The sequence below is a fragment of the Elgaria multicarinata genome, chromosome 3 (genome assembly GCF_023053635.1).
Source record: "Elgaria multicarinata webbii isolate HBS135686 ecotype San Diego chromosome 3, rElgMul1.1.pri, whole genome shotgun sequence".
Lineage (NCBI taxonomy): Eukaryota > Metazoa > Chordata > Lepidosauria > Squamata > Anguidae > Elgaria > Elgaria multicarinata.
Window position 1 is genome coordinate 39457375 of NC_086173.1, and position 24224 is coordinate 39481598.

The window sequence follows — 24224 nt, forward strand, 5'->3', positions numbered from 1 at the left end:
CCAAAGTAAGTGGTATGTTTGTTTTCTTGCCTGACGATAACATGGTGTACATCTGCAGCAAGTGTGAGCTGGTTGCATCATTAGAAGAAAAGATAAGAGGTCTGAAAGAGGAAGTGGCCATACTCCAAGGTATAAGAGAGGGTGAAGAGTTCTTGGATAGAACATAGGAGGCACTGCAAGTCCAAATGTGTGTAGGGGGGTGGGGGCAATCAGAAAGAGAAACAGGATGAACAAAATGAGGAGCAACCTGCATGGATAACAATGACAATCAGGAGGAAGAACTTGAGAAGGCATTCTGCACCACTGGAACTAAGGAACTGCTTTGAGAATGCAGTTTTAGGTTGCATCAATAGAAGTATAGTTTCAAAATCACAGGTGGTCATAGTTTCACTCCATTTTGTGCTGGTCAAACATCATCTTGGATATTGAACACCATACTTTACAAAGGGATTCAGACAATCCAAAATATGGATTCTAGAAAAGGCCAAAATAAATCCACGCAGATGTAATCCAAGCTTGAATTCTTCATTGGAATCTCTGCACTACATGCTTGAGGCCTATCAAATCCAAGGGTAAACCCACACAAGCTGAGAGTTCAACGGCCAAGGCATTCACCTTGATAACTCAACGCTGCTTTTGCCCAGGCAGAATAGAAGTCCGAGAGTCAGGATCAGATCCAGCCTTCCAGCACTCTTGGCTGATGACAATGAAGATACACATTCATTCCACAACAAACAAGAATCCATTCAAACAAGAATTCATGGCATGTCCTTAACAATCCATACTTCAAAGAGACAAGAGTCCAAATTAGGAGAGTCCATGTGAAGACTGCCTCCAGAGGCTCAGATGGTAATAAGTCCAAACAGAGAGGATTTCAGGGACTGTGGGTGAGAAACTTCCTAGCAAAGGTCCCCACTCTGTGCACCAGCTTAAAAGGGGAGAATGTGGCTGTGAAACACCTTCTCCTAACTACAGTCGTGGGTTTTCTTTGTCAATGGCCAAACACCAACACGACTTCAGGTAGCGTTCTCAAAGCCTTTATTTGCAAGTCAGAACACTGTCGCAACGGAGCTCCCAGGTGTGACGCCTCATGATCAACACCTTCTTTGGATTAGCACGGTATTGGTTGCGGAAGTTTGCGCTGGTTGTGCTGCTGGCGCCTCGAGCACGGGTTGGCAGCCACACCGGCCTGATTTCCGTGGGGGTTTTTTTGCTCGCCGCACGGTTTGCGCAAGTCCGAAAGACCGCAATTGGCGTAGATCGCTAGCGCAGCCGTCAGCACTGCCGCCACTGCCGGCACCTGAGGGGGGGTGGTATGCAGCAGCAGCACTTCAGCTGCCACTGCCGTGGCCGCGGCGGCAGTGGCAGCTGAAGTGCTGCTGCTGCTGCTGCATACCACCCCCCTCAGGCTGGGCAGAGGGGAGCCAGTTGGCATTGGTGGATGGCTCACAGGGGGCGCGGCTAGCGAGTGCCGCTGTTGAGGGTCAACATTGATGCTGTCACTTCCTGATGGGGGTCGTGGCAGGTGTAATGTGACCCGAGGTCAGTCGTCTGCATGGGCACTCTGTGCCTACATCTCCCATCATGCCTCTGAGTGTCGGTGGCAATGACCGCCTCTGTGCCCTCCCCCCATCCCACGGAGCCAACCCACATCTGGGCGTAGGCATGGCAGCAGCCCTCGCTTGTTGCCCTCTTCCAGCCGCGTACCCACACCAACAGGCATACAGCCCTTCATGCCTGTACCGTCCCCCTCAGTCCCCGCTGGCCTTTAATCTTCCGCGCAGCGTAAAGCACCGCCATTATGCGGCCGCTGTTTCTGCCCACCGCGAGGAGTCACCAACTTCCCATGACAGTTGGATGCCCGCCTTTCCGAAAAGTGACTCACGCAGAGGATGAAATAGAAAAAACAGGCGCACATCCCCCACCCATCCCCCACACCCCCCCAGCAGCTCACCAGCCACTTTTCCGGTCCTCCGTTCGTGCGCAAACTGTCACTGTTGGAATAAAAAAAAAAGCCGCTCAGCTTCGCTGCCCCAGCTGCGGGCTGGGTGCAAATGGTGGAGGTGGCTTCACCGAAGCCGCTGGCCACTCCCCTTAGCACGCCTTTTCCTGACCAGTGCTGACCGCAGTGACCTCACATCCTCCCACAGCTCCACCTCCCGACTCCGAATTAGTGCGGGCCGGCAGGAAAAGGCGCGCTTAAACTCACTTTTAAAAAGACGGGATAAGGAGGCTTCACCACAGGATGACGACGGATCCTGGTGAACGTCATCTGGATCTGTCGACACAACTACGGTAGGTAACGCGCGCTACAGCCCCGTCTAGTAACGCCCTAAATTAAAATTTTAAAACCCCTTACCTTCAGCGCACGAGCATTCGTGAGCTCCATCTTCTTTAAAAATATTTTAAAATGGCGGGCGTGACACCTCTCTTCCTGAGGTTGTCACGCCTCACGTGTAAATGGAGGAGGGGTCTCGCGTTAATTTACAATGCGAGATCTTCCCTCCTCCATCGCGGAACAAAAGGTAGGTCTAGCTAAGGCCGAAGGCTATTCTGACCTTGGTTGCTATAGATAACACACATTTTTGCTTGCTTGCAGCAAGAGGCACCTTCTCATGCTTTTTGCAACATCCCAGAAACTCTACTACAATTCCCATCTTAGACATTCTACTACACTACTTAGGCCTATCAGCAAGGCCCCTGCTCAAACAGGGGGGTCTCTGTTCTGCCTCCAGAGTAGATCTTTCAACCTGCATGACACCTCTAAAACTCCATCTCTCTTCTGACAGGTTCTCACTTTTTGTCAAGGCCAAACAAGCAGCTGGACCAGGAGTTGGTTAACTCCCCACTGCTTTCCTCTGAGAATGCTGACAGAGTTAAACTCACACAGATTCTGACATTGCAGAGGCTGAACAGACCCATATTCTTCTAGACCACTTCTGATCAAATTCTGACTCTAAACTATGAGGTCCACTGCAGTACAGAAACTAGGCCTCAACAGTAATGATCAGAGCAGCCAGACAATGGAACCAACTGCCGAGGGAGGAGGTGGGCTCTTGGTCGGCGGAGGTATTCAAGGAAAGACTGGACAGCCACTTGTCCCGGAGGCTTTAAACTGGATTCCTGATCTGAGCAGGGGGATGAACTTGATGGCCTAAATGGCCCCTTCCAACTCTTGTGGTTCTATGGTCAGGAATGCTGGGATTTGTAGTCCAAAACACCTGGAGACACTAGATAGTTTTACATAGATGTGTGAATAGTTTGTGGAACAGTATTTCTTCAAGGCAATTCCATGCAATTGTTCCACGTAATTAGTTGTTTCAAAAATAATGGGATCTGCGTGAACTTGCTGCCATGGAAAACAAATTCCAGCAGCCTTCATAGGGGGCTATAATGTTTGCAATGTCCCTACCAAAAGCAACTTGGAATATCACTTATTTTCTTTTAACACTTCCCAACTGAAAGCTGAATGTGTGAATTGACTCCACTGAAAGGCCTTGCATTTGAGGGGAAATGAAATTTCTATCTGTGATAGTTCTGGCTGTGATCACTTTCAAGTTATCACTTGAACATGCACGTGTAAACAAACTCAGAGTGTGCAGCAGATAGTCAAGTTTATTTGGAGGATAACAGTGTTCCTTCAGGTATATAGGAAGCTGCCTTACATAGGAAGCAGTTCAGAATATTTGTTCATCTAGACCAGTATCATCTACTGGACTCTCCAGGAGGCCTTTCAAATCACCTGCTACCTGATCCTCTTTTAATTGAAGATGCCAGGGACCTTCTGCATGAGCCTTACCACTGAGCTAGGGCTCTGCCATAAAGATGGGACCCTTGCATGGCCTTATCTGAGAACTCAACTCAGGACTTCTCACACCCAAAGCAAGAAATGTTTCCTCAAAGCAGGGCTTGGCTCCTGAAGAAGGCATTTGTCATTGGGTGGGGCTGGATGTGGGTGGTGGGTCTCCCCATTCACCTTCTCCCCCCCTCTATCTCATTCATATGTGTGTGAGAGAGTGTGTATATGAGAAAGAGAGGGGGGGAGAGTGCAGACAAAGAGTTCCACTCAGCTGGGGAGTGGGTGGGGCAACACACCTTATCTTTTTCCAGTGCCAGTCAGCTGGGAGTCACACAGAAGTTGGCTAAGGTCCACATGCAGCTTGGAAGCAGTTGCTAGAAGTAAGGGAGCAAGTAGCGATTAGAGTATTGGACTGGGACTAAGGTGACCCAGGTTCTAGTCCCCACTCAGCCATGAATCTCACTGGGTGACTTTGGACCAGTCTCTGACTCTCAGCCTAACGTACCTCACAGGGTTGATGTGAGTGTAAAATATAGGAGGGGGATGTGTTGTACACCTTGGGCTCCTTGGAGGAAAGCTGGTATATAAATATAATAGTAATAGTAAGAAGTGGGAAAGAATGGTGGGAGTGGGGAGAAGGGATAACATGGAGAATCATGGTGAGAGAGCTTCAGCCATTGGGTGGTATAGAAATGCATTTAATAAATAAATAAATACTCTGGGATAAGAATAAATTTCAGACTCTCTGAAATGCTGCCAGCAAAATGAAAGTGTCATCTTCTCAGGGATATTTTAGCATTGGCTTGCTTAACAATGCCTTCCTCCTTTTCCGCAACTGAAGTTGACAGTATTCAACATATATCTACCATGATGGCCAACCCTTCTGCGGTCAGTCTCACTTCCTCCTCAGGAATTGCATTTGGGTCGGGAAGAAAGCACCACAAATCATTCTGTTAATCTATTTCTCAATTTATAATGACCAAGGTGCAGTCTCCTCACAACATTGGGTTATTTTTGCTGGCTGTGAGAAGAGAGGGAATTGGGTTGAGAACACCTCTGAACAGAATGTTCTTTGTATTATTATTTTTTATCACTTTGGTGTCACAGCTGTGCAGATGAGTATGTGTTAGTATGTGAAAGCAGTACTTTCTTTTCCTAGATCATGGTTTGTGTTATTTCTAAGAGTGGGGGAAAAGTGGAGAATGGGAGAAAGTAAGTTGAGTGTCTCTTCTGAAAGCAGCTCAGTTTTAATCAAATGTGCCTTTCCCCCCTGATAAGTATGTATCATGCTGAAGTTGTAGGCTATAATCCTAAACTCAGGTTTCTTCAATTGCATTGATTTCAATGTGATGTAAGCGACTCAATTGTGTACAAGATTGGAGACTCACGCTGTAAAGTGCCTACTTGTTGAAAACCATTTTCTCAGTTGGTCCAGTAAGAGGTATTATGAGAGCTATTCTGGATCATATCCATCTTAGGACCAAGAAAGTAACTAAGAACGTCCTCTTGGTGGCTCAGCTCTGTGTCTGGCATCTTGGAGAACATAAAAACATAAGAAGAGCCCTGCTGGATCAGACCAAGGGTCCATCTAGTCCAGCACTCTGTTCACACAGTGGACAGCCAACTGTTGACTAGGAACCCACAAGCAATAGCACCCTCCCCCCATGTTCCCCAGCAACTGGTGTTTATAGGCTTAGTGTCTCTGATACTGGAGGTTGCACTTAGCCATCAGGACTAGTAGCCATTGATAACCTTCTCCTCTAGGAATTTGTCCAACCCCCTTTTAAAACCATCCAAATTAGTGGCCATCACTACATCTTGTGATAGTGAATTCCAGAGATTGACATAGTTCCTTTATCTGTCCTGAACCTCCCACCAAACAGCTTCATGGGATGACCCCGTGGTTAACTTAACTCAAGATTCCTCTTGAGGATGATGGTTTGAGGTGGACAGAGATTGCCTGTCTACATTATCCTTACACTGCTAACCTCCAGCCTGGATTATTACAATGTGTTATACATGGGGCTGCCTCTGAAGATGGCCTGGAAATTTCAGTTAGTGCAGAATAGAGCAGCAAGGCTACTTACTGGGATTGGCCATTTGGAACGTATTTCTCTAGTGCTGCATCAACTACACTGGTTGCAGATCATTTTCTGGGCCTGATTCAAAGTGTTGATGCTGAACTTTAAAGCTCTGAATAGCTTAGGACCAGTCTACCTGGAGGAACACCTTCTCCCTTACCTCCCAGCCTGGCTGTGAAGATAATCACCAGAGGCATTTCTTTGGGTGCCACTGTCTGCAATCTTGCAGTGGGTGGCTACCAGAGAAAGAGTCTTCTCTGCAGTGGCCCCCTGTTGGTGGACCACCCTTCCCAGGGAGATCAATCTGGCATTTTCATTATGCACATTTAGATGCCAGGCTAAGCCCTTCCTCTTCTGCTAACCTGTTCCTATTGTTACTAATTTTACTGCTGGCTCAATGTTTTTAATATTTTATTTTCATCAGCTGTTAACCCAAAGAGTTATCTTCTACTTGCTGTGGGTTTTTAGGATTGTAAGCCACAATGTAGGCATTTGTCAGTGAGATTAATCTGTTGGAAACATTTGATTTAAAAGGTGCAAAGGATTACGTAATTATTGGTAGTACAAGGACTTAAACTTTGCAGGCACCATCTTCGGAGAAACATTTGCTCTCTCAGACATAGGAGGAGATGCCTCTTCCAATAAGGCCAGCAATAGGGTGAAGTAATGGCTTCAGATGGCACCCTCAGTGGGGCATAGATGAAAACATGAATTAGAGGTGGGATGGTGCAGCCACAGATTTTTTAAATGTTTGCTGTAGCTTGGAGTGCAATGAGGGGACAGGGGACATTTGGGCTTCTCTTCAGGTAGCAACATGGCAGGATCTACACTACTGCTTATAATGGTTTATAATGGTTATGACAACTGTTCAGGCCCAGGACACATTACATATACAGTTTTTATACCGTTTTAAAAATGTTATATCCTGCTTGGTGTAGATCGGCCGCATGTCTTGGGCTGCCAGTACAATGATACCTGAAATGTGTATGCATAATCTGAGAATAAATGGGGTTTCCCCCTATATGCATATTTAAATGTATGCATATTTAAAACCAAACCATCAAAACTCATGTAATTAAACTTCTTCCATCAGGGGCCGGACCTATTTTAAACACTTTAAAACCACCTACTGGTGGACCATTTGCCATGCATTTTCGAATAAGTCCCATCTGTTTTTACAAGCTTGCTGTTTGGCTGTAATTGCATAAAGCTGAGCTGTTATGGTTGCCCTGGGATTATTTTATTTTATTTTTTAGAATGTGCTTCCAGCAACATGTGAAGTGGACCTTGCTCATGTCTGAAAGGTATGTGTGTGTGTCAGCCATTTACACAGTTTTGCAAATGTACCTGGCATTCCCTTGCTGTGAGAGGCGGGTCAACATGATTACTAAGGGGTTTCCTGTATCTGTTTGCAGACCTGGCAGTTCATCTTCTGTGTAGCCAAGGTCCAAAATAGCCGCCCCTCCACATGCCTGTCTTCTAAAGCACTAACTGTTCCCTGGAGGAGAATTTAATCCATTGGGATATTTCAGCAACTGACTTCTAATGAGCTCCATCTGACCTGAAATTCTAACAGCTCTGTGAATCTCTTCTCTCTTTTCCTTCTGCTGGAGCAGGTGCCTGCTTCCAGAGCGTAAGATATTTATGTCCTATCAGCTTATTTCCTTTCCCACATTCTGCTGACATGGTTACAGACAGAAGCTGAGCAAAAAATTAAAAATTCTCCTCATCAGAGGAACTCAATGTGGGACTATAGCAAAGGGCTTTTGCCCAGGTACGCACTGACACTTTAGTTCTCTTTTGAACTTATGTTAAAAGCAGTGTCGACATGTGAAAGTGGGCAATTATGGCCCAGTAATACACATTTTGTTTGTTTGTATGTTTAGGATACCTAAAACACTTGGCAATATTATATATTTATTTTCCCTACCTATTGTGAGGAAAGAAAATATTTCAAAACCTTGTATCATAAAAGTGGTGGTAGTAGACATCGTTGAAATTCCGACTAGATATTTCCATAGCTGAAATCACCATCCCCCTCCCCAACATGGATTCCCCCCCACATTTCCAGAGTTGGCTTTTGAGGTGTCACCATGCACATTTGATTTCATTTCTCCACACAAAAGCCCGACATCTGTTTTCTGAAACATGTCAATGCTGATCCCAGGTTTCCGAGGGCCCTTGAGCAGAGCACCCTCTCAATGGTCCCCTTTCCTCAGTAAGCCTACCTTCTCGTCACCAACCGCTGTTGCTCTCCAGCCTCCTTCTCCTCCTTGCTACTGCTTGCTTGCTTGTTTCACAGGCAAAAAACCAGGGGACAAGTGGGCAGAGGCATCTTCTGCTCCTCCTCCTCTTCCTCACCACCACCACCATTATCTGGACCAATTCAACAGGCAGGTGAGCAAGCAAGTCACATTGGTGAAGAGGAGGAGGAACAACACCAGGGCTACTTGTCAGGTACTGACTATGCCTACCCCTGTAGCTACTCAGTTCTACATCCAATTCCAGCTTCCATCAAAGCTTGTGGTATTTCTTCACATCTGAGTAACAGGAATCCCAAAAAACAAATCAGGAATAAATATCCCTGTTGTTGAAAGAGCATCACTCGAGTTACTGGTTTGGCCAATCTCTCCTAGTCTTTTTCTCCCCAAAACACACTGCCACTTAATCCAGTTGCTTTGACGCAACAGCAGTCTTCCTGGGTAGAAATTACAGAGCAAGGCATGGGCAGAATGTTATTGTATTTAAGAAGTCTTTATTGTAGGGAATCTGAAAAGGAACACAGGGCTAAATAAAAATACATACACAAAATCCGCCTGCTAAGAAGGCAAATATAAACCCATCTACTGCTGTCCTATCCCTGTGTTTTGCCAGTTAATACATATGCAGCTTGCAAACAGAACAGATCATGGTAACATATCCTCTAAGGATTGCCATTCAAATTATTCCCCCTCCCCCGGGGGAATTAAAATATCCAGTGATGAACTTGAACAAAAGTACCACAGGTCAAGGGCATGCAATACAGGGCATCATCTAGCCAAGCCCTACACTACTTGGCCACCAAGCAGATGTACACATGAAAGAGGCTGAAAGTACTATGAATGTACATTGAGATCTCTTAAGAGTACATGAGAAGCTCCTCTGCTACAGCCACTTGGCCAGCGGCTGCTCCATCACTTTGCTATCATCAAGGCCTCTTGGAGAATGAAGAAGCACCCTGCAGATTGTGACAGGAGGCTGTTGGGACTGTGGGATGCTGCTATTAAAATGTCAGTTTAAGCACTTGAGTGTAGTTATTGAATTGCTCATAACGTTTGTTATTTCTCTCTATATGTGTTGTATTTACTCTATTTTGAATTTTGGCAAATTTCCTTGGGCATAATTCTGTGGAAAGCCACAAATAGATCCATTTTTTTCACAGCAGAAAGAAGAGGAATAATTCTGTATTCCAAGTCCTCCTTTTGTTACAGAGCTCTCACGTGTCATTATCAACTCTACAGTCCTGATTTGAGTCTGTATTATCCAGATCCACAAATTGATCCACGCACACACCCTCCTTGGGTTTGGCTTTTTTATTTATCTATTCCCTACTTTTCCACCAGGAAATGGCACCCAAGGCGGTTAACAATACTAGAAGTCCTGGACCTCTGAAACTTCTCACTCCCCATAGAACTGGGAAACTCGTAACAGTATGTAAAAGTAGTGGACTTGCCATAAGTACAAGGTGCTTAGTAGATTACACACTTGGATACTGAATCCCAGCAAAAACACAGCACGAGAGAAATTGTGTTCACAGTCATTTCCAATGTGAAAACAAAAAACAAATTCTAAAGACAGGCAAGGTGGAACAGAGACAACGCTGATGAAAAATGTACCCCAGGCTTTGGTGCTGAGGACAGAAAACAAATTTAAGACTCAATGGTTTCTAATGGGCTTCATGTGAAAATAACCTTGGGAGAATTTCATGAGAGACTTTCTCCAAAGGTACACAAAGAGCAAGAGCGAGTGAGCCTGCCAGAAACTTTCAGACAAGGGAAGTGGGAAAAGAAAAGTGGAAAAAAAAATGGGGCTGAGATGAAGTATAGCTGGTGCAATATATCATCTCACTGAAAGTCTGTTTGAAAGCTAGTGAAAGAAATGCGATTCCAATCTCAGTTCCGCTTGGATGCCCACTGGATAGTTTTGGCCAATTCTTGGCCTAACCTGCATCGTAGGTTGTTGTGATTCTAACAACAGGATGACTGTGAGCTTCTTAAGGAACAGATAGAGATGCGATACATTGTAGTCAGCAGGAGGCTGTCTACATGTGGGGAAAGCCCCACGGTGGCTGTTGATCTGTGCCCCTTCGGTTAGACAATGCAGGCGCAGCTTCACAGCCACCGTGGGGCTTCGCTGTGATGCTCTGATTTGAAAAAGTTGGGGATTTACCTGGACTTTTTCAAAGGGAGCAACATCAACACATGCTTCCATCATGTGATGTCATTCTGCGGCCAACCCAGGGGGTGGAGCCTGGTGGGAGGCAGTCAGCAATTGGTCACCTTCAATTAGGAAGAGGATGGGGGGACACTTCGGGACCCGGATGGCCACCCTCAAACCCCATGCTCCCTCCTCATTGTTGGGATTACACGGCACTGACCTTGGAGAGGGAGGTGGCACCAACCTGGTGCTGTGAAGAGAGCCCCCTGATTAAGCAGGGGTAGGAGTTAGAAGGGCCACTTACACATTGCCAAAAAAAGGAACTGCATTGCCCCAAAAAGCCCCCCAAAATTCATAAAATTCATAAAAATCTGATTTATGTGTGTAAATTCAGATTTAGAAATTACTATAATTTAAACAGAAATACAATACATCTCATGATGGGGCAGGAGAGATACTGGGCCTAGGTGATGTGTGTGCCTGTTGAGTCTGCTGTCCAAGTGCCATTGATGGGCAGCTTCATGGCACTGTCCAAGTGCCGTTAATGGGCAGCTTCATGGCACCTATTGTTCTAATTTAACAGACACCATTAATTTTCCACCATGCAGCCTGTTCAGAAAACCACCCAATTTACATAAATTATTAGTTAAAGCAGCACTTAAATAAGATATTTGCAACCCAGCATCACACCAATGTAAAACAGCCCATGGCATTATCTGTAGTTACTTTCAAGTGCACCTACTAACAAAACGTATTGTATTAGAGAATCAGTAATATGCACTACCATGAATGTGATTTATTTCATTGAATGTAAAAAATAAACGAATGAATGTCTCTTATGCAATATGTAGGAAAAGCTACAGCAGACCAAAGAACAAGATTCTGTAACCACAAATCTGCAATTCTCAATAACAAACTAGAGCAGCCTGATGCAAGACATTTTAACTCACCTGTGAATAGTCTCTCAGACTTCCAATTGAAGAACGATTGGACACTGACATGCTTGACAGAAAGGAAAACCTCTGGATCAAGACACAGAATTCTTCATCCGTATGGCCTTAACCTTGAGGAGAATCCATACAGAACTCATCCAAACTTCAGTACAGTTGCAATACTCAAATGACTGGGTTCAGATGACATGCCATGGCTTGTTGTGTGTTAGCTCGTCTAATCCACAACAAGGTGCAGTGCCCATGGGTGCCAATTTGAATATGCAAGCCCCACTCAGGGATTGTTGTGTTCTGTGAACTCATTAAACATGGGTTACACAAGGGTTAAACAACCCTCACATAACCCTAAAACATACCATGGGTTATATGAGGGTTGTTTAATCCTTGCATAACCCATGTTTGATGGGTTCTCACAACACAACCTGAGTGGGGGGTTGCATATTAAAAATTATGGCTTCATATGCTGCAGCTTCACTGGTAGTTAAATAACCCACGGTGGGCTGTCATGTCTGGCAAACTGGCCCTTTCAGTCCTTTGTTATATCCCAAGAAAAAGCCAGGATGTTGAATGGTGTGGGGTGGTTTTCTCATTATTCCTCTGCCCTCCTCCCAATTCTGCCACATCCCACCTAATTACCCACACTTCTGCTCACAAAATCCTCCTCCTCTCTCATCTCAACACTCCTTAGCTTCCCCCCCCCCACTAGGGTGCAAACAGTGATGCTATAATGCAGAAGCTCAGGGTCCCACTCATGAACTGAGATGGCATAGCTAGCCTCTTTAGAGGAAAAGCCACAATGATCACATTATTTTTTTGTTTTGCACCGTGAAATTTGCAGCTCCTTAACTAATGGGCCACACTAGCAATGCATGCACAAACACACAGATATGAGAGAGTGAAAATCAGCTTCCATTTTTTTTATGTTTTCTGAGAGTACAGCTTTTTCAGTCCAACAACTCATACTTCCCCTGCAAGTCTTGCCCACATTTAAAGCATCACATCAATCTCCTCTCTGAAGCTCACAGAACATTCCTTGCTGGTTTTGTCAGGCAGAACTATTTGAATATGCAGAGCTGATGCTAAAAATTACTGCCCTTCTTTCTAAAAACCCAGCCATGTGCTTCCCAGGTCTTAGTAATAACTTAAGAGAGGTCCCACTTTTGCTTTGGTGGCAATTTTCCAAATGACTATTACCCATCAATCTTCTCCATAAAAAAAAATAATCATCTGAAATGGAAACATGATCCAAGACAATGAAGTGAAAAAGACTTCCAGCTGATTGGCTGCCCAGTTTATCTTAACAATGAGGTGGTTCTCAGAAGTATTTTTGAAGAAATGCCCAATTACGTCTGATGGGTCCATCAGGGTTGGCAAAGTTACAGTATATCTGAGGTCAAATATCAGCTGCATTCTGCGTAATTAGCTAAGGGTGTGATGCCATCACCCCGAGTCATTCATGGATGTTTACAGGGGTCCAGATGCTGTTATCTTCCACCCTTAACCCATCTGTGTTTTCCCGCCACTTCTTCAGTCTTTTCCCTTAGAGCAGAAAATCCATTAAGGAGAAAAAGAGGGAGTAACTGCACACGGCCTTCTGTTTGCTATTGCTAGGTGCCCAACTTATAGCTTCACATTGTACATTGGCTAGAAAATGCTGAAGAAGATTATTAATGGTCATGAACACAGAATTATCCTGCAATAATCAAACAATACAAAACGTGGAAATATGGTTATAAGGTGCTGTGTGTGATTATTTTTATTGTAGTGGTACCAAATTGGTGAAATTGCCAGGCAGATGATAGTGGAAACAGTATTTGCATGGTAAGTGAACTTATGTGGATTGCCGCCACATTATGACATCCCGGCCAAGAACAAGGGCAGAAGTGTCAAAACATGCAATGAAAAAGACAAGTGTAACAAATGTAATCCAGTGCTTGTATATGATGATCCACACACTCAATTCCATTCGAAGGTATGTGATGCAAGATAATGCAAAGGTTGCATAGTAAACTTCCAATTAGACATATGGAAAACCTGAGGCTGAATTTTTCAAACAGTAAAAAGCTATATCATCATCATTAACATGAGACATTTGATGGCTAGGTCTTATCTATCAACCACATAACTCTTTGGCCTTAGCTAGACGGGGCAAAATCCCAGGGTGATCCCTGGGATCATCCCTGAGCCTCCACATGACGCACAGGGGATCCCGGGATCTCGAACTACACTTTAGGTCCACTTTTTCCGCGGTCTCGGACTGAGCCCGAGACCGCGGAATGTGTGTGCGGGCGTCATGGTTTGTCACGGTTCCTCGCAAGGAGCCAGGACTCACGCACAGGGCGCAGAGCTCCTCAGCAGCACTGTGCCCATCGGGGGTGGGGTGGGGTGGAGCAGGAAAAACAACAACTTACCTTTTGTGCATGAGCACTCCTGCACATCTTCTTCAAGAAAAACAAAACAAAATGGTGGGTGCGACGCCTCTCCCTCTGAGGTCATTGCATGCCACGTGTGAACAGAGGGGGAGATCTGGCGATAAAAATATTGTGAGATCTTCACCCCTCCGTCTTGCTAGACCGGTAGGTCTAGCTAAGGCTTTTGTTTCTGTTAAACCAAACTGGGACATTTATCTTAGTTAAGCTTAAGGATCAAATCCTTCAATTACATGATCAGGCTTAATCTAATACTCAACATTCACAAGAGACAAAGCCGTGCGGACGCCCATTTTGCTGACATGCGAACCTACTTTGCAAGGGATGTTTGAGGGTTAGACAACCTAGGTTGTCTCAAATAACTCTAAAACAATCATGGGTAATTTGAGGGCTGTCTAACTCTCAAACAACCCCTTGCTGCCTGGATTCGCACAACACGACAACCCACAGCATTTTTGCATAGTGCCTGTTGTTGCCATGCAAAAATGGAACCTGACACACCATGATAGCCCCCATGGGTAAAGCAACCCATGCCAGGCCATGGTGTTGTGCAACCCAGATCAATTAATTGATGGAAATGTACAAAAAATGGAGTTATCAGTATTTCATCACTGATTAAACCAATCAACAAGTTCTGGTTAGCCAAAAATGTTGGTGTAAAAAAGACACTTTCCCACAAAACAATGATCAGTATCTTTATTCATACTCACTTGTTTTCAAACTATTATTAATATTTAACAAAAAAACATGTCATGCAAACAAAGAATAATCATTAAGTTTAAGGAAAAAGTGCAACAATTTGTACATTAATCTTGCCTATTTTTTTAGACTTCCCCCTGCAAATAAATGGCCTCTCCATTTTCCCTACAGTACCTTATTTAAATAATTAGAAAACATTTCCTATTTGATATAGAAATGTTGAGCCTTAAAGTGGTACGATATATAAAATGTAAGATTTTATTGGTTCTGACATTTGTCAAAAGAAAAGGAAAAGGTTAACACAGTAAATACCATGAAGTGATAGGTCTCATTACTGCCAAGAAAGTCAAACTTTAGGACTTGCCATCTGTTATTTCAGGTGAACAAAATCACATTTCATTTTGTTAGCCTGGTTTGCATTCATCAAAGTAACGAACAGCTCACTTTGAATAGAAAGGAACAGCTCTGAGATTCTTAGGCTTAAAACCCTGCATAGCAATTCAGCTAGGGTGACCATATGAAAAAGAGGACACGGCTCCTGTATCTTTAACGGTTGCATAGAAAAGGGAATTTCAGCAGGTGTCATTTGTATGCATGCAACACCTGGTGAAATCCCCTCTTCATTACAACAGTTAAAGCTGCAGGAGACCTGCCCTCTTTTGTACCTGGTCACTCTACAGAAGTGGGCAGGACTCCTGCAGCTTTAACTGTTGTGAAGAGGGGATTTCATCAGGTGCTGCATGCATACAAATGACACCTGCTGAAATTCCCTTTTCTATACAACTGTTAAGGATACAAGAGCCCTGTCCTACTTTTCACATGGTCACCCTAAATTAAGCACGTGTAGGCCAACTGACTAAGATGGAGATAATTATGGGGTTGTTTAAAATTAACCCCTTTGATCCTGACACAGAAATTTCTGATGGGTGCAGGCACACCTGTAGGAGCTCAGGTGGAACACAAGGAGTTACCTCTATTCTGCAAGGGCTTCCCAATTCACTTTAATGGAAGGGAAAGCTGTGGAAATGGCAAGAAGCGAGTGGGAAGACCTGCTTTGCACTGGAAGTCCTGGGGAGTACTAAAGGGGTGAATTGTCTGTGTGCTTTTGCTAATGGGGTTTGCATAGGAGAAATTCCCAGTGGAATTTGCAAGTTTGAAAGTAAGATTCAGTACAAAATAACCCGATGCAATCAGGCTGTGGCTTGGTGCACGTTCAGATCTATTTTAATGGTATGTTTTTCTTCACCTCAGCCATTGACAAAAATAAAACCTCTTTTTTATGGATAGCCACAATAACCAGTTGTAGAAGGAGCCCATTAAGTGTCAGAGCCAAAGTGAATTTCCAGCTGAGTTGTTTTGCTGGTAGGATCAGTGGTCTTCAAAAGGAGTGCCCCCTGCTCTTCCAGTGCTTTATTGAACATTGCTAGAAAATACATATGGTTTCAAATTTCCTTAACCAGAAAAAAAATCTCCTACAGTAATCAATGATGAAAAGACTTCTATTTATGCAGACTTTGAATCTCAGTAGCAAGAAAATTGTCGACATGATTTTGCAAAAGCAGCACTTTGCTTGGCAAGAGCTAAGCAGTACTCCAGATCCTATGAGATATTTATTAAGATGTTTGGTATTTCCCCCCCCAGAAGTGCTATTAAAAGTTGTATAAAAAAGTACAAACAGCACAGCATATTCCGCAAATCATGTAAATTGAATAAATGGATTCCATATTAAAAAGCGTAATACTTTTTATAGGTTTTTTCACATTAGAAGTGCACCAGGAACAACAACTAAACACTCTTAGAATAGGCTGTGAGGAATATAAGTATTATTATCCCCATTTTACAGATGGGGAAACTGAGGCAGAAGGGTTTAGTACCTTGCCCAAGGCCACAGAGGGAGTCACTGGCAGAGCTGAGAAAAGTAGTCCCATGTTCCTAGATCCCAGAATTGCAATAAAAATATGAGAACATCTATACCTGCCCCCTCCCACTAAAGATTTTCATATGAACAGGAGGGCTTTTAAGTGCATGTTGCTTATTCACTGTAAGGCTGTATAAATGCCAAACTTCACTGGCACAGTTATCTATTGAGATAATATGGTCACAATGATCAGTGCTAAATCATTGACAATTTACTTTAAACGCTTCAAATAGATTTTGTGGTTATGGATTTGAAGGAGAGGTTTAATCACCAGATTTTGCATTTTATTGTATTGCAAGTAAACTTTTTTTTTGGTTGAGCAGAACATAGCTACCATTGACTTTTTAATTATTATTTTTGCCACATGCATGATGCAAAAAGACTAAGAAAAAAAAAAGCAGTGACAATAATTTAATTCCAATGACTGAGACAACGTAGGTAACAAATTATAATTAAAACTCTCCCCAAATTCCTTGGTAGGCATGAACTCTAAACTGAACACTGTAAAATATACAGTGTAAATACTTCCCCCCTATTATATTGGCATACCTGTGTTGAGTTTGGCTGAGAAGGAATCGCTTGCATTTTCATAATTGGAAGGAAATACTTATGTGAAATGCAATCTGTGCGGAGGGCCCAATTCAGTTGGTCCCTGTTCCATCAGACATGTATAGCTCTTCTTTGACCACAGCTCTCTACTTGCAGGAGGCTGCTGATGTGGAGGGGAGGATGCAAGAGACTGGGGAATGCCCAGACTATACAAAGAAAATACTAACTCACATCAGTGTTGGCAAACTTTGACTGTTGGTATTCCTACAAAATATGCCCTGTCATCTGTTTGTCTCATGTTACATAAAGACTTCTAAAAGTTGGAGTAGAGCTCCTGTGGTTGCTAAATTTTTGCTATGCAGTCTTAGCTCTCAGTCAATAAAAACTGCACAGATTCCACAGACGATTAAACAGAAGTAGCTATGTCTGCCATGTTTGTTGAGTCTATATTATGAAACATTAAGTTTAGTAAGCTAATGGCTAGTTAAGCATGCATTATTCCCAGAGTTAGAATTAGGAGAGAAACTATTATGGGTCAACTCCTACAGGAACTGGTGTGCATGGGTTGCTGTCCTTTAAATATAAAGCTGCTTCTTGTTAAGGAATACATACTGTCAGGAACACATGGATAAACTGTGTGTGTGTATGTTTAAATGTTCTCTGACAAATTGTAGCAGGACATTATTAATGTGCTGCCACTTTGCTAAAAAGTTTGATGGTTTGTATAACTGGTGACCTCCCAGTTATAAGAAAAGGAACACCTTAATGGGTTGGCATTGTACATATCGAATTAGATCAATAAAAAGAGCAAGAACAAATAATATTGTTCTAAGTGGGCAATTTTTAGAGCAAGTGAAAGCGGTTATGAAAAAATCAGCAGACTGCTAGCTTGCTAGGAAAGGAACTAAAAGCAAATTATCTTACAGTGCAATGGTGCAGTGTGCATAAAGTAGCTTAACACACAACTGAGTAAAATTCAACAGGGCCCCCCAAAAAGATCTATTCATCACTCATACGGCTTAATATTATTGTATAGTTTCTTATGAGTGCTACAAATCTAAGCTCCTATCCTCCTCCTCCTCCTCCTCCTCCTCCTCCTCCTCATCATCATCTACTTGCCATTGTTTCACTCAGCTTCCCTGGATGACTATTTTAGAAGCATTCAAGTACTCCCTTGCACAATTGCCTGTTACTTCTCAATTATCTAGTACTAAGAGCCACAGGAACAGACCACGTCAGGCTCTTTGGGTTGGATTCAGGAGCTTTATTCCATATGGGGAAAGGTACCACTGATGGAATGGGATTTCCACATAGTCCACTCCCCTGAACACCCTCCAAATCTCCTCTGGAGAGCTGCAGGAAGGAGATACTGTTTCACCACTGGTATCCTCCTGTTTGTGGAATGAGGTTTCTGGATCCAGCTCTTTGTCTATCTAGCCTGATACTGGGGGCTGGTTCATGGTTCACACTAAGGGATGTTTGAGGTTTAAACAACCCTCAAACAATCCAACAATCCACCCAGGTTTGGATGACATGACAAACCATGACAATAACACCCCCAATTGGGGGTTGAATATTCAAAATGGCCACTGGCACGTGCCACAACCGACAGTGATTTAAGTAAACCATGGTGCTAGAACATCAGCTCCTTGGGGGAGAGATGTGTCTTCTTCTTTCCTGCTCAGTGAAAGTACCATATACAACTGGTGGCACATTATGATGATGATGATGATCCAACACACACACACCCCAACATCAGTCCCTCTGGAATGGGTCACACTATGCTGCTGTGTGCAGGGTTAGAGAAAATGGGGGAAATTTTGTGAACAAAACATGCCCTGAAATAGATTTCCTTCTCAGAATGTTGATGGGCAGTTTTTTAGCCTAATTATGCTCCCAAGAATGCTATCAAGGAGAAAGTTGTGTTCTCCCAATGGTAGAAAATGTACTTAGTAAATGGGACACTTAAAAAACACATGCACAAATGCTGAAATTTGCTAGGCTGTGCTAATTATAGATAAGTCACAAAGCGTTAAAATTAAGCATTCAAAATTATCTGCTTAATAATGGAAAAATATACATACTTTCTCTAAGGTAGTGACGATTTTTAGAAAAAGAGGCAAACATGGAAGCAAACTGGTGTCAAAAGTTAGTTGAATACCTATATTGCAAAAAATAGTTATAAGGTACCAACATGCTTATCTAATAGTTCTAATATTCTTATATGTAATAATGGTCTATCTACATTGACTATATTTTTATGTTTATATTATTTTCTATAGTTAGAGAATATCTAAATCTCTATCTCCCAGTTTAAATACCTCTTATTCATAATAAGCTGGTTCCCACAAAATTACAGCCCATGTTGAGTTAATTAATCCTTGTTGAGCTGCAGGGCATACCGTCCGCCATTTGAATATGCAACCCTCGACTGGGGTGTTGTGTTGCCTGAATCTGGCCATCAGGGGTTATATGAGGGTTAAACAGCTTTTACATATTCCTACAACAAGCTGAGGGTTGTTTAACCCTTGCATAACCTCCAATGGTTGGGTTCAGGCGATGTGATAACCCTGACTCAAGGTTGTATGTGCAAAATGGCTCCTGAAGATGCTGTGCCTCATCACAGGTTAAATAACCCATGGTGAGCCATGGTGTGTCGTGCGAACCAGGTCAATACTGGTTCTCCGTTACAGCTTTCAAATGTCATGCTTACCTCATGGCATAAACATCTCCTCATGTTTAATACTTTTCCTGATGTCCCTTCATTTGTGATTCCCACCAAAGGTATTGCTTAGGGTAATTGCTTAGTTAATTCTGAGGTGCTAAACTCAGACTAAACTGAACAAATAACTAGTGGTACAGTACAGCTGAAAGACCAGAAGAGACAGCACTGGGCACTGTGTTAATAAATATGCCTATACTGTAGCGAACATGCAGGAATATTTTCACAAGGTGCAGCATAAGGTATAACTGGTAGAAAAATTATGACAATCACGCTCAAGAATCCCATTTAACATAAGGTGGGACATCACTGCCCTTGAAGTAAACATGATGTCTGAAAGCACCTGTTAATATTACATTCGTCTTTTCCTCACTTAAGTCGTTAAGTGAGGACAAATTTAGATATGCAGACACATTTTTTAATCACTTGAATTGCAATGTGCTTCTAGAATGATTTCTATCTAATGCAGAGACTGCCTCTGAAGCTCTCATGGCCTGTATGGGGTCCAGCTGATATTCAGGTGTAGGGTCATTTCACAAATGCCTTTTCTACACAGGTGTGGGTGAAAACATACCATCATATACAAAGATATGCACCTGGTTATTTTTTTATGTTTGCCTGCCTCTCAAAAAGCTGTGATGAGCAGAGGGTTCCCAATACATACATATGCAGCAAAACAGAGGTGTGTGTGTGTGTGTGTTACCTTCACACATAACATAGCTGTACATGTTTCCCCCTACTCTCATGAACTCCAAATGAAGGCAAGACAGCATGTGTGAAGTGCCCCTTACACTAGTCCTCAGAACAATTGGTCAGAGATTCAGGACAGATAAGAGGACATAGTTCTTCATACAGTGCATAATTAAACTATGGAATTCTCTACCACAAGATGTGGTGATGGCCACCAATTTGGATGGCGTTAAAAGAGGGTTGGATCAATTCCTGGAGAAGGCTATCAATGGCTACTAGTCCTGATGGTTAAGTGCAACCCCCAGTATCAGAGGCAGTAAGCCTGTATACACTAGTTGCTGGGGGAACATGCTTGTGGGTTCCTGGTTGACAGCTGATTGGCCACTGTGTGAACAGTGCTGGACTAGATGGACCTTTGGTCTGATCCAGCAGGGCTCTTTCTTTGTTCTTAACAATGAGCCTGAAGCAAAGAGTTTTCAAGAGAGGATTTATGAAATATTTTGGCACAGTTCACAACTGTAATATAAAACTAATCTATATATATAAAAGCCCAGAGGCCTCCTCCAAGCCACTTATGCAAATAGGAGAGAACGCAGAGGCAGTGGATTGGCCTACTGGTTGGTGATGTCACAAAGACATCGCCAACCAGTAGGCCAATCCATTGCCTCTGCCTTCTCTCCTATTTGCATGTTCTCTCCTATTTGCACTTATAGGCCAATCCACTGCCTCTGCATTCTCTCCTATTTGCATGTTTAAAAATTCTGAGCTCACACGGCCTTCTATGGAAGCTCCAAGAAAAATAACTGCCATCTAGGGAAGTTCCAAGATAGAAGGCCAGAGGGCTCCTCCAAGCCACTTCTAGGTTTTGCCCTCTGCCGCCATCTAGTGACGTTTCTCAGAACTGCGGCCTTCTGTGGACGCTCCAAGTTCCAAAGAAAGATAACTGCCAGGAGCTTCCAGACTGCTCCTCTACACCTGTCGTATGATGGGCTTTTTTGATAGTCTTTTAATAAAATGAGGAACCTCTTTTTGTGGTAATTTTGAAGAAAATATTTCACTTTGAGATTGTACTTTTTGTGCAGCAAAAAAATGGGAGGCAGACGGCTCTTCATACAGCAAGATCCCAACAATGACATGTACGCATTCAGCACCTAAGTTTACAAATATTAAGAAGGGAAACATTAAAGGGAAAAAGTGTACCATGTTACATGCCAAAAAAGGAAATTAAATGTTTAGTGATCTTAATCATCATCATCTTCTAGTAATAAAGTGAAAGGGGGAGTACTAACTATTCAAAACAAGGGGCCTGGAACTCTATAGGGAAACATATGTTAATTATAGTTCTGCCCTATTTTTCTTCCTTTTTTAAAAAAAAATTAATGGATGTGTAGCAACCACTCAACTCCAGCCAGTTCTCAAAGAAGGGAATGCACATGTTCTGAGCAGAAAACCAACTCTTTCCCCATTACACAAAATCCTCAAGTTGCTCTTTAAACTGCTTGAGATCAAAACGTGATGTAGTGAATCACTTTAAAGGGAATACGCTACATTCACCGGCAGAGTTTCTCTTTAGCAGCTAGATTGCACTCAATGCCGTGAAGAAAGCCTGCAGGTAGCCATTATGATTTAATAGTAGGCCTACGAAAGAATAAAGCATAGGTTTCCCTAAACTATCAATGTTAAGCAGAACTTAAAAAAACCCACAACCAAATAAAAACAATAATAATAAAACATTAAGCTAAATCTAAATAAAAGGTCATTCAGAACAAGAACCTTCACAAATAGAGCACAGCTGTGTCTTATAAAAATGTATATCATTATCTTCATACTTGATACAATTATCCATAATATAGATTCATTTAATGCTTATTATTAATAAACATGCAAAATTCATTGCATGATGCATATTCATCAACTTCGACCAAGTCAACTGTAGTTGAACAAAACATTTTCAAGTTGTTGTTTAATTCTCACTTTGTTTTCTGCGGTACCAGGTTTCTTAAACCAATGTTCAATGCTGATTATTATTATTATTCTTACTTTAAAAATTCCTTAATTATCTTGGGAAAAAGCAGGGAGTGACTTTGAATTCTACACTTCTATCAATTTACTGTACAAACACTTTCCATACTTTAAACCCATCATGCAATTTACTAAATAAATAAGTATAGATTGAGGAGTTAGGGACTTACAGATTTGTTTCAGAGTCAAGGTAAGAAACATTTTAGAATAAAGTATTAGAACTGCCATAACGATAAACTTGAGTAGTGGCATAAATTAAGTAGTAAAATGGCACCCTGGATCACAGTATAATCTCATGGAGATTAAAATTAATACACATATCTGTATTATGCAGCTTTACCTTTAAGCTAGTTCAACACAAGTTCTAGTTAGTATTAATCCTATATATCTAGTTTTTCCATTCCTAATGAAAACTTTATACATGTGCCTCTACTTTGATCAACTGATTTTAAAATATCTTATGGACCCAATTTGTTCATTTATTTGCTTTAATAGGTACCTGCTCAACTTTAACGTTGAAGCAATCTCTCTCTCTCTCCCTATCTTCTCTGTATTCCAATTATTTAAATTTCAGGACTGTTGTTATCCAATCATTTATCCTATCATGTAACACCAGGCAGACCAATGAGAAAGCTGGTCCCACATGGCTGTGCATGCAACTTTTCATATCCACTTAATTTTGATTTTATGACTAAATATTTTTCCCAAGCCTACATGATACTCTTACATTTGCTATTAACCCCTGAAGAAGAAGATCTGAGATGTACAGGGTACAAAGGGAGACAATAGGAGTTATAAAAACGACAAAGGCTAGCTTCATAAGAGTAACCTAAAAGCAGCAGTGATTCCTAGATGAATACATTGGGTACTATGTGGTGATCTCCTAAGACCACACATTCTTTGTTGTAAACCTCAGTATCTTTTCTTATTTCTTATCCCTACAATTTTCAGACCCAAATGGAATCAACAAGGCAAAGGTCTAAAAACTCCAGGGCTAAGGACAATTTTTCACTGTGTGGTTTCTTTGTGTCTATCATTTTCATACTGAGCTCTGCAAGATGGGATGTACAAACTGTGGGTTGACATAGGAGAACCCTTCAAAATCTGTTTGGTCTATGTTAGAAATGACCAGCTGATCAGGTGGCGTTAACACTGGCTGTCCTCTGGTAAAGAATTTGTCAAAGTTTTCAGCACCCTTGCCACACTGTAAGGAAAAAAGTAAATGTAAACACAATGAGAAGAAATATACAAACAGAAAGCCTTAAGTAAATAAATTGTAAAGTAATTAAAAGTATTTAGAAAAGTGTTCTAATCACACTGGAATGCGTACATTTATACCACAACTGTTTTTAGCATGATCTACATTTTAAGGGCAATTGACACAATATTTTTAATAAATACAATAGTTCCAACTGTTCTTAGATATGCATTCAGGTGGACTAACATAAAAACTAGTGAGCAAGGGTATGGCCAACAGGAATTCCTGTGATTGCGGTGGCATTTTATTCACTTATGGTGCTCATAATCTGAGCTAACCTGTAATAATTTAATTCACACATTATGTTTGTCCATCTGAATATGTATGTATGTATGTATCTATCTATCTATCTATCATCATCATCATCACTTTTCTTGCTCGTGGCATTATTATTATTATTATTATTATTATTATTATTATTATTATTGATTTATCTACCGTTTACCATATTTAAAAATATATCTAATTGATAGTCAAGAGTGCTTATGCATTCAAAAGTATTCATTTTGTAGAAGGCGTTAGATTCATGCATTGGATAGGGCCTATCTGATAGGCAATGCTTCCAGGTAAAAGAGAAAAGCCCAGGGGAGAGGCCACTGGAAATTGTCAGGGAGCTCCAGATGACACCAGTAGATTTGGAAAGTGAAGTGCCTGCCAATTCTGTCACAGGCATATATCCAGATGCATTGCA

The 24224-nt window shown here is 42.2% G+C and overlaps 1 protein-coding gene across 2 annotated transcripts in view; it reads right to left on the reverse strand.

Annotated features, from left to right (window-relative positions):
* Positions 1 to 21623: 21623 nt before the first annotated feature.
* Positions 21624 to 24224, reverse strand: part of PRKCA (protein kinase C alpha) — a 212883-nt gene continuing 210282 nt past the window's right edge. For both annotated transcript variants that reach the window (XM_063120032.1, XM_063120033.1), the window contains one exon: positions 21624 to 23479. In XM_063120032.1, the coding sequence (XP_062976102.1) occupies positions 23315 to 23479 (165 nt within the window). In that variant the 3' untranslated portion in view covers positions 21624 to 23314. The remainder of the gene's footprint in view (positions 23480 to 24224) is intronic.